The sequence below is a fragment of the Oscarella lobularis genome, chromosome 10, assembly GCF_947507565.1.
Source record: "Oscarella lobularis chromosome 10, ooOscLobu1.1, whole genome shotgun sequence".
Lineage (NCBI taxonomy): Eukaryota > Metazoa > Porifera > Homoscleromorpha > Homosclerophorida > Oscarellidae > Oscarella > Oscarella lobularis.
In genome coordinates this window covers 545,848-557,508 of record NC_089184.1, presented here as the reverse complement: position 1 = coordinate 557,508, position 11,661 = coordinate 545,848, and the positions used below count along the sequence as shown (strand labels likewise).

Sequence of the window (11,661 nt, the reverse complement as noted above, 5' to 3'; positions counted from 1 at the left end):
CCACAGGTAAGATATCAACCCAAAAAATCAATTTCATAAATGATGAAAACAATTACAAACTCATATAGACGTACAATACACAAAAAATCACATCACTTAAATTTCATAAAACGGAGCACTCCAAACAGTTAGAATTCAGTGTCTTCATAACGATCACTCAGGTGTTCGTCGCCTGTTTTCCACATTTCTACAGCCTGCTCCAATTCTGGGGGCAAGCCATACTTTTTCCTTCTAGTTTGTCGTCGCTCTGTTGTCGCCACTTTTTGCCTTTGTTCGCCGCTTTGTCCGACGGCGACGACACCGCCTCGTTGGGGACCCTGTCCAATCGCATAGCCTCGGCCCGGCCCGCCAACCGCCACAGAGCGCTGTTCTTGCATCGCTGTAGTTCTGCGGCCGCCAGAGCGCCTATCGTAGCTGCGTTCGGCGTCGGAACGTCTTTCGTACTCTGCTCCTCCTCCACTCGATTCAAGATCGATTTCGGCCCATTCACCGGCGCCGCTTTCCCAAGCTCGTTCGTATCTGGACCTGGCCTTCCCTGTCTTTCTGTACGCAACGCCGCTTTGTGTGCCGCTGGATCGTCCCGCTGCAGCCGCTGCGGGTACCGCGCCGGGCGCGCCTTTTCCGTAGTAGTAATCGTAGTAGTAGTCATCGTCGTATCCCTCTTGGTCGTCGGCATTAGTTGCCAAGTAATCTCGAGAAGTGTACATCGGCGGCAGTGAACGTTGCTCGGTGCCCTATTTCATTTCATAAAAGTCAGATAAAGATGATGTGCTCAGTACTTACGTCAAATTCGGTGTCGTGCCAAGGGGTGACATGAGTCCGTCCAATAATGTCCTCGTCGTCGTGCATGTAGTAAAGTTCATGTTCATCTGAAAAATAGAACTTAACATTATGATCGTGCTAAAAAACCTCTGTAGGCTTACCCGGGGCAATTTTTAGGGCCTCTCTTGGGCTGACGTATGCCGGGTTAGTCCAGTGAGCTTCTTGCCAATACTGACTAGGAGGCCTACTTCTGCGAACTTGCCGTCTGCTACGTACCGTCGTTTGACGTCTTTCAGTTCTAAAAAAACTAACAGTAGTTCACATGAAACATAATCTCGACGCAATCCTTACCTCCTGCGTTTGTCTCTGCGTCTATAACAAGGACACCAAGGACAGCAGCAGCAGCAGCACACAAGCAGCAAAATCAGTAGCAAAAGCGCAAGGAAAGAGACGACGGTGAGAACCGCTATACCGACGCTCGTTTTCGTCCAAGGCTCAAGTATTGACCCGATAGGAGGTTCGAGTGTAGGTGGAGCCAACGAAAGGCTGACGCCAACAATGCCGTATACAAGCAAGTCTTCGATTCTCGCAAAAGCACCGACGACACGTCGTGCATCGACGAAGACTTTCGGAGGAACCGAATCCACGTTGACGTACTGAGGAGCCGTGTTGTTTTGGTAGTACTTTCCTTCAATGACATAGATGCGCACTCTTGTTCTTTCGCCGACCGATCTTCTCACGTCAGTTGCAGAAGAATCGATGACAGGAGCCGCCTCGGCATCGTAAATGAACACAGTTCCTCCCAGGCCAGAGAGTAAAGCATTAAGAGTGCGCTCAAAGTCTTCTAACTCCAGTTTGAAAGATTCCACCGGTTTTTCAACAATGATGTCAGTCATGTAAATGTAGCTGAAAGAGTCGACGTATACGAGCGTCGTGTCGGAGCGTGGATCTTCGCCACCGTCTTCGGCTCGAATAGCAAGAACGTAGCGCTCTGCGTCGTTTCCTATGATCACTTTGTTTCGTAAAATGCCGGCTGTGTCTATTGTAAAGATAGAATCGACTCCCTCTGTCGAACGACTGTCGGTCGAATCAATGAAATACGTCACTTGGCCGAACGAAGGGTCTTCGTCTGCGTCGCTGGCTGACACCTGCAGAATGGTCCAATCAGGGTCCCCGTTGACTAAAACTTCGCCAGTGTACGCCGCAGTGTCGAAAACGGGAGAATGATCGTTAAAAGTGCCGATTCTAATGGTCAACACTAGGCTCGTCGAACGCGAGGGATTGCCTCTGTCCGTCGCGTTCACTTCCACTTCGTAGACTTCGTTGACAGAAAGACTTTCACCGGGGGCTCCAGTGGCAATTATACCCGTCGATCTGCCGACGACAAAGAACTTATTTCCGCGCGTAATCTGTCGCAAAGAATAGACAATTTCGGAATTGGAGCCCTCGTCGTCGTCAGCAGCAGACAGCTGAAGGACGACCGTCCCTGCGGGAGATTGTTCCGAAACGGAAACGGTGCTCGGTGGATTTATGAATCGAGGACTGTTGTCATTAACATCTTCAACGGTAATTGTAACAGGCACACTTGCTGACAAGGCCGGACTTCCTCTGTCTGTAGCAATGACGTCAAATGTGTAGCTGCTCTTTTCCTCCCTATCAAACGCTCCTGTCGAATACAACTGGCCTGCTGACGTAACGTAGAAGAGACCGTTGGGATTATTATTTCCTATGCTAAACGTGATGTCGGCATTTGTTCCTTCGTCAGCATCGGTAGCCGTCACCGTGATCAACAGCTGACCGGCCGTCGAAGACGTTTCTTCACGCACAGTTGTCGCGTAAGAAGGAGCAGCGAAAGAAGGCGCATTGTCGTTCACATCCAGCACAATCACGTCCAGAGTCGCATTACTGTTGAGCGAAGGCTTTCCTTGATCTTTCGCTTCTACTATGAGAGTAAAGCGGTCGACCGTTTCTCTGTCAAGCGATTTTTGCGTCACAATCGAAGAATTTCTTATCGTAAAGTAGTCGTTCACATTTCCGTCTACGAGTTCGCTGGTAAACAATCCGTTGACCCCTTCGTCGTCGTCTGTCACGACAAATCGCCAGACAACTGATAAAACTGGAACCGATTCTGACACGGACACGACGCGATAGGGTTGTCTAAACGATGGCGCATTATCATTGGAATCGAGTACGGTGATTGTCAGCAAAGCCGATGCGTAATTCGTCCCGTCAGTCACTTGAATGGTCAAATTGTGCGTCGCGTGCGTTTCTCGATCGAGCGGCGCCGTCGTGCGAACCTGTCCATCGTTGTCAATAGAGAATAAGTAGGACGAGCTGAAGTTTCTCAAAGAAAACGTGAGGTCCGAATTGGGACCAGAGTCGGCATCGTTTGCATTAATTTCTCGTACAAGTGTACCGACTGGCACGCTCTCGTACAGACTCGCTCTGTAGACGGGCTCGCTAAAGACGGGAATATTATCGTTTTCGTCAATAACATTGATGGTCAACGTCGTGATCGAAGACAGAGCTGGCGCACCTTGATCCGACGCTTTGACTGTCAGATAATAGACGCTTACCGCTTCATAATCGATCGACGCGCCGGCGGACGTTTCGACGTCGCCTGTGTTGGAGTCAATGCGAAAAGTATCGGCAGTATTTCCTGAGACGATAGAGTAGGAGATCTTTCCATTCGTTCCAGCATCGGCATCATTTGCAAACACGCTTCCGACGAATTCTCCTCCGGGCACGTTTTCGGCCAGTGAAACGACGTACGGCGATTTCACAAACGTCGGAACGTTGTCGTTCACGTCGGACACCGTTACAGTGAGAACGGCTGCCGCAACAAAACCGCTATCCGATGCAGTTACGACCAAGTGCAAGACGGGCTCGCTTTCTCGGTCTAAGAAGTTCGCCGTAGTGATGGCTCCTGTATATTGATCGATGGCGAATTTTGCAGAATCTTTCGAAGGCTGAAGAGAGTATCGTATTTGCCCGTGGATACCTTGGTCCAAGTCGGTCGCGTTCACGACGATAACCAGCGTGCCGGGATACGAATCTTCGCTCGCCGACGCAGCGTAGGATGATTGAGAGAAAACTGGCGGATGATCGTTGACCGACTCGACGACAATAGTCACCGTTGCATTATCGCGAAGAGACGGTTTTCCAAAATCGGCAACATCGATGACCAAGTTGATTACCCGAGTGACGGCGTGATCTAATTTTCCAGATACCGACAGTTCTCCACTCGTCGGATCAATACTGAAAACGCCGCCGACGTTACCGGAAACGAGTGAAAATGCGAAGCGACCGTTTTCTCCTTCGTCTCTATCGAAGCAAGTGACATTTAGAACAGAGAAATCGACGTAGGTGCCTTCCAAAACCGTGACAACGTAAACAGGTGGACTGCATCGCGGTGCATTGTCGTTCACGTCTAGCACGGTAATAGAAACCATTGTTTGGTCCGTTTTTGGCGTGCTATTCAACGGCTGGTCGGACGCGTTCACAAGAAGAGAATAGCGTTCGGTCGTTTCGCGGTCTAACGGTCTTCTCACGAGAATGACTCCCGTCCTCGGGTTTAGAACAAATTTGCCTTCGTCGTTTCCGTTTACAATTTCATAGCGAAGTTCGCCGTCTTTTCCTTCGTCCGCATCCGTTGCAGAAACCTGAACGACAAAACTTCCCGGTTCTACATCTTCCGACAGATCTTCGCTATAGCGTCCAAGTGTAAATAGAGGCGAGTGCTCATTGACACCGACGACGTGAATTGTCACGAGCGATTCGGAGGAACGCGAAGGTAGACCGCGATCTTGCGCTTTTATAGACAGGCTGTAGAAGCCTACTCGTTCGTGATCCAAAGAACGACTGAGAACAACAAAACCGTCCGGAGTCACACTGAATGTATCGTTGACGTTTCCATTTGAAATTTCTAAATCGAATTGACCGTTCTGGTTTTCGTCTAGATCTCGTACCGTTAGCTCCAAAATCGTCTGACCAATTGGAGCATCTTCTGACACGTGTTGAACATAGACAGTTGGGTCAAAGAGAGGATCGTTGTCATTCACGTCTGCTACTGATATGAATAAGGTTGCGGTAGCCGTTCTACTGCCTCCGCTTTCCGTATCAGTGTCGACAGCTTCGATTTTCAGATCGTAAATTGACGTTGTTTCTCTATCGAGAGACTGAACCAAGTACACTTCTCCCGATTGTTCATCAACGGCAAACGCTTTTCCGACGTTTCCCGTGCCGATGTAGTATCGAACGAAGCCGTGAATTCCGGTGTCCTTGTCGGTCGCAGTCACTTCTGCGACTACTTCGCCAACGAGAGCAGACTCTTCCACTGTTGCTGAATAGGTAGCGTTGGTAAAAACGGGAGCAAAGTTATTTTGAGGTTGAAGAATGACGTAGACAAATCCAGACGAAGTGAACGAAGGAAGGCCACCGTCAGAACAGGCGACAGATATAGTGTAAAAAGACTGCCGCTCAAAGTCTAGACTAGCTGCAGTACTTATTTCTCCTGTGATTCGGTCGATGACAAACAGGTGAGACCCATTTGAAGTCACAGCAGAAATGGAATACGTAATGACCGCATTTTGGCCTTCATCTGCATCCGAGCATTGAACTGCAGTCAGGTTGTGACCAATAGGAGCATTTTCCGGCACCGTTGCAACATAAACAGCAGGAGAAAGAGAAGGAGCATTGTCATTGATGTCGGCAACGTTTATCACAACATATCCGTCTGACTGGTGACCGCCTTCGTCAGTCACTCGCACCGTCAAATTGTAAATTGACACTGTCTCCCTGTCTAGAGTTCCAGCAAGGATAATTGCACCCGTCCGTGGATCAATGGCAAAACTGTCTTTGTTTGGCGTGCCGTCGACTATGGAGTAAGTAATGATGCCGTGCAAGCTGTGATCGTCATCGGTGGCGTTCACGACAATCAATTCAGAACCGACGAGTTCGTTTTCTGGAACAGAAATCACGTAAATTCCAGATCCTTCAAACAAAGGCACGTGTTCATTATGAGACGATACTTGAATAGATACGATCGCTGTGGCGCTCAGGGATGGCAGTCCCAAATCGCGAGCCTCGATCGTTAGAGTATAGAGTGGAACCGTTTCGAAATCAAGAGTGCCTGTAGTTTTAATAACGCCTTGATTGTCGACAACGAAAGGCGGAGGAGACACCGGCGTGCTACTAAGAATTCTCAGAGTGACATTATTATTTGGTGGAAGGTCGGCGTCAGTCACCGTAACGGAAAGGAGAGATGTGCCGACAGAAGCGTGCTCGCTTACCGAAACTGCGTAAGTCCCGGGCTGAAACAGAGGCGAATTGTCGTTGACGTCGGATACGATGATTTCAACAGTGCTGTTGTCCGATTTCGGAGACGTCGGATCACTATCTGTCGCCACAACGAAAAGACTGTAGAAATCGCGTACTTCCCGATCTAAACTGGACGCGACCCTAATTTCTCCAGAATCAGCATCAAGAGAAAAGACTCCGCCCTCATTTCCAGACACCAGTGAATAAGTTACGTCACCTCCGGCACCCTTGTCGCCGTCAAAAGCAGAGACTGTCGTCACCAAAAAGTTAAGGCTAGCGTTTTCCAATATTCTCGCAAGATACACCGGCTTTCCGAATTTCGGCGCAAAGTCGTTATGAGACGAAACTTTTATCGCAACGCTGGCGGTGCTGGTCAACGCAGGCGATCCATGATCGTAAGCTTCAACAGAAAGAACGTACGAATCCTTCGTCTCGAAGTCCAAGGTATTTGCAAGTACAATCGTTCCATTTGAGAGAACGGAGAAAGCCGAGTTCGAGTTTCCTGATGCGATACTTAAAGCAATTCTTCCGTTTTCATTCAAGTCGGCATCGCTCGCTGTCACAGTGACAACGGCTGTTCCAATAGCGGCTACTTCGCTTACTTGACCGACGTACGAGCGTGGAGTGAAAGTCGGGCTGTTATCATTGACGTCCGAGACCGTAATGTTGACAGACGCAAAAGCGGAAAGTGTAGCGTTTCCAGCAAAAGCGTGGCCAGAGTCAGTCGCCTCCACAACCAAACGATGCTCGCTTTGACTCTCTCTGTCAAGTAAACCGCTCAGGACAATGACACCGCTCCTGCTGTCAATAGAGAACAAATTGTCGTCGTTCCCAGAAGCTATTTCGTACGTAATGAGGCTGTGCTGATGAGAATCTGAGTCAGTGGCATTCACGTCAATTAGAACGGAGCCAATGGCCAGCGACTCGACGACAGTCACGTCGTAGTTGTCCGCGTTGAGGAAAACCGGATGATGCTCGTTGGTACCCGAAACGGAGATAGAGACCGTAGCCGAAGCACTTCGCGTCGGAATGCCACCGTCCCTAGCCGTCACAGTAAGCAAATAGAACGCCGTAGTCTCTCTGTCAATATTTCCTCTGACGACAACAAATCCATCGTTAGTAATATCGAAAACTCCGCCAACATTGCCGCTCTCAAAGGCATAGGTTAGTTGACTGTTGACTCCGAGATCTGCGTCCGTTGCCAGGACTCGAAGCACGCGAGTATTCGCCGGAGTGCTCTCTAGAACAACTTTAGCGTAAGTTGCTGGAACAAACACGGGCGCGTTGTCGTTGACGTCCGTCACCGAGATCGTTACATTAGCAATTGAAGATCTTCTGAAAGGCACCGTTCCGCCGTCTGCCGCTTCAACGGTCAAAACGTGACGGGAAGCCAGCTCGCGGTCGAGGCTATTTCTCAAGACGATGCTGCCTTGCGATGGGCTTATCACAAAGCGATTTCCTGTGTTTCCGGCAACTATCGAGTAAGTAATTGACCCGTCTTGTCCGGCATCTTGATCAGAGGCTGAAACTTGTAGAATTTCCGATCCAATGCGTGTTTCTTCTGACACGTTGACCTTGTAAGTTTGGGAAGAAAACACCGGCTCGTACTCGTTGAAAGGTTCGACAAATATACTGACGGAAACGAGGGCTGAATGGAACGGACTTGCTTCGTCTGTTGCAGCAACGAGAAGTTGATGATAATTAGACGTTGTTTCTAAATCGAGGTTGGTCTTAAGGCGTACAACACCGGATTCGTTCACTGCAAACGCATCTCCAACGTTTCCACTTTTTATGCTGTACGAAATGCGTCCACTCAGAGAGAGATCGGCATCTGAACAGGCGAGCGTAGCAATAACAAAGCCAGAATTTGCGTTTTCTCGAACTGCACGCGCGTACGCTGCCGGCGTGCAAACTGGCGAATTATCGTTGACATCAAGAATGGTAAATTCTACCGTAGACGTAGCAGTCTTCGATAAGTGTCCAGCCAAGTCCGTAGCAGTGACATTCAAAGAGTAGAAGTCCACCTTCTCTCGGTCCAGTGATCGACTCAAAGAAATAATGCCAGAATTTTGATCAATAAGGAAGTGATTTTCATCATTCCCAGTTGTTATCTCGTACCGAATCTGTCCTTGAACACCGCGATCCGCATCGGTGGCCGATACCGCTAGAACGGACGTCCCAATAGAAGTAGTCTCCAGCAAATCGTTAGCGTACAGATTCTTTTCAAAGACTGGAGCAAAGTCGTTTGAGAATATGACGTAGACAGAGACGTCAGCCGTGTCCGATAGTCGAGGTGATCCCAAGTCGTAGCATTGAACCGAGAGAACGAAATGCGTCTGCGTTTTCAACGCTGCCTCATTCGAAATTGTTATCAGGCCAACAGAATTGATCTCAAAAGTGCCGTCCTCGTTTCCTCCACTAATATTGTACAAAACTTCACCGTTCGTCCCAGCGTCCGCATCAAAGCAAGAAACGGACTGAACTGACGTGCCGACGTCGTCGCTTTCAACGATAACCGAAGAGTAAGCCGACGGCACAAAGGCAGGGCTATTATCGTTGGCGTCAGTAACGTTCACTAGAACGACGGCCGTTGAAGTGAATAGAATGCCTGTTTCATCAGTGTTGGCTGCTTGTACCGTCAGACTGTAAGACGACGTCGATTCTCTATCCAAAGGTGAGCTAACTGAAATGATACCACTGTTGCTGTCGAGGAGGAATTTTCTGTCGTCATTTCCTGAAGCGAACGAATAAACAACCTGGCCGTGGATTCCTTTGTCGGCGTCTGATGCCGTCACTCCGATCACCGACGACCCGATCGGCTTGTCTTCTCTAACGGAAACCTCGTATAGATCTTTGCTAAACACTGGCTTGTGCTCGTTGGCCGAAACAATGTGTACTGCGAGCTGAGCGGTGGATGTCAGGGAAGGAATTCCGGAGTCCTGGCAGGTGACAAGTAGGTTGTACGATGGAGTTTTTTCAACGTCCAATTGACCAATGGCTGTGACGATTCCAGACGTGCTGTTGATTCTAAACGATGAATTCTCATTTCCTGATTCAATTTCAAATCTCAGATTGCCGTTTATTCCCAAATCTTCGTCGGAGCATTTAATAGCAACGATATCCAAATTAATAGCGCTTTCTGACACAGCAACGGCATAGGCTGCAGGATTAAATATTGGTCTGTTATCATTAATGTCCAAAACGGTGATGTTGACAGACGCTGAAGCGCTCTTCCTAAGAATTCCTTCGTCAGTTGCAATGATTTCCAGTTGATAATAGTCTGTCGTCTCTCTGTCGAGAACATTGCTCAAAATTATCCAGCCACTTCGAGGATCTATTACGAATCTGCTGGCTTCATTTCCCGAAGATATCGTAAAGGAAAATTGACCGTCAACGCCAATGTCCGAATCTTTGGCCTTTACCTGAACAATCGAGACTCCGACGGAAGTGTTCTCGTACAAGGACGTCGAGTAAGTGGACGGATCGAACACCGGAGGATGGTCGTTCAGAGACGACAGACACACGCTTACGAGAACATTGCTTGCCAGTGTTGGAACTCCGGAATCTCGGACTTCGATAGAGAGACTGTAGCAGTCCTTTTCCTCCACGTCCAACGGTCTCGTGCTGAAAACGGTGCCCGATGAAGAAACGTTAAAGGCATTGCCTACGTTTCCAGACGTAATTGCATATCGCAGTTGACTGCTCACAGAGTCCACGTCAGAGCACGAGAGTTGAGCAACGAGAGTGTTGGAAGGTGAATTTTCAAGCAACAAAACCGCGAGACTAGCCGGTGAGCACACCGGCCGATTGTCGTTGACGTCTCTGACGATTACTTTGACGGTAGCCACAGAAGACTTTGGCTGAAATGCACCCACTGCTCCATCAGTCGCAGTAATAGTGAAATTATACTCTCGCGTTCTTTCAAAGTCCAAACTGTTGCGAAGAATTATTTCTCCACTGCGAGAATCAATGATAAACACGCCAGTGCCTTCTACACTTGTGATCTCAAATGATACGTCTCCGAGAGGTCCTTGATCGTTGTCTTGCGCTGTAACCTGTCCAACGACGGTGCCAATCGTGGCATTTTCGTCTGCAAAAACAATGTAGTAGTCGGTTGGCAAGAAGACAGGAGCAAACTCGTTCTCTTGTGCGATGTAAATAGCGACGACTACGTGAGCGGACAGTTGAACAGGAGAGCCAGTATCCGTCACAAGAACAGACAAGGTATGAGTCGACGTCTTTTCAGCGTCCAAAGTTCCATTTACCGTCAAACGTCCAGACTTTGCTTCAATTGCAAAAAGGCCACTGTCGTCGCCACTGGAGATAAAGTATTGCAGACTGCCGGAGCTGCCTTCGTCGTAATCAACACAACTGATATTGGCAACTGTTGTTCCTACAGGGCTGTTTTCTTTTAGAGCCACGCTAAAGCTTGCGGGAGTACACTGCGGCGAATTGTCGTTTTCATCAAGAACTGTGATCACTAAAGTTCCGTTGGCTGACTTTGAGTCCAAGACTGCTAAATCAGACGCCTTTATCTGCAGTGTGTAGGAAGCACGATTTTCTCTGTCCAACAATCCAGCTAGAGAAACTAAGCCAGTTTGAGAATCAAGAAGGAATTTTCCGTCTTCGTTTCCAGATACGATCGAGTAAGTAATCTCTCCTTGTATCCCTAAGTCGGCGTCGACGGCTTTTACCGTGAATATTTTGCTACCAATAGACGCCAATTCAGAGACGGTTGTGTTGTAATTTCCGTCTGGTATGAATCTCGGCGAGTGATCGTTGACGGCAAAGACTTGAATGGTAAGAAACGCAGTTCCCGTCAAAGAAGGTCGCCCGAAGTCTCTGCAAGTAATTGTCAGCTGATACGAAGTGCGTTTCTCAAAATCAAGCGTGCCATTGACAGACACGTTTCCTGAAGAATCGATGGCGAATTTCTGTCCATAATTGCCGTATTTGATGCTAAATTCGTATTCACCGTTGCTTCCAGCATCAGGGTCAGTACAAGTTAAAGCTGTCACCTGTGCTCCATCGGATGTGCTCTCTAGCACTCCTACAGCCCGTGTTGCAGGAGTCAGCACCGGAGCGTTGTCGTTGATGTCAGTCACATCGATTCTTACAATACTTGACGATGAGAGCAAAGGAATGCCTCCATCGAACGCCTCCACGATTATCTCATAAAAGTCAGTCGTTTCGCGATCCAACGGTGCAGCAAGAACGATGTCGCCAGATTGAGAGTCAACCGAGAACGGTCCTGAAGAAGACGCCGAAGCGTACGTAATAACTGCGTTGGTGTCGTTGTCTAAGTCACTTGCAGACACTTGGATGACTGTCGTCCCAATCGTCGTATTTTCGGCAACATTTGCTGCGTAAACAGTCTGACTGAAAGAGGGTTTGTGTTCGTTTTCTGGAGCCACATAGACGCTTATGGTTGCAGAACCCGTTAGGGAAGGCCTTCCTTCGTCGATAGCAAGAACGGTGAAGACGTAGTTTTTCTGTCTCTCGTGATCCAATGGTGCTGCGACGAGCACGTCTCCCGCATTGGAAACGGCGAATGGAACGCCCAGGCTCAGTGGAGACAAA

At 48.7% G+C, this 11,661-nt stretch overlaps 1 protein-coding gene across 1 annotated transcript in view; it reads right to left on the bottom strand.

Moving 5' to 3' along the window:
- Positions 1-7: 7 nt before the first annotated feature.
- Positions 8-11,661, bottom strand: part of LOC136192059 (uncharacterized) — a 55,547-nt gene continuing 43,893 nt past the window's right edge. The window contains exons 2-5 of the mRNA XM_065980552.1: positions 1,114-11,661; positions 924-1,060; positions 784-869; positions 8-734 (exon numbers count right to left, since the gene is read on the bottom strand). The exon at positions 1,114-11,661 is cut by the window's right edge and continues 43,570 nt beyond it. Coding sequence (XP_065836624.1) covers positions 129-734; positions 784-869; positions 924-1,060; positions 1,114-11,661 — 11,377 coding nt within the window. The 3' untranslated portion in view covers positions 8-128. The remainder of the gene's footprint in view (positions 735-783; positions 870-923; positions 1,061-1,113) is intronic.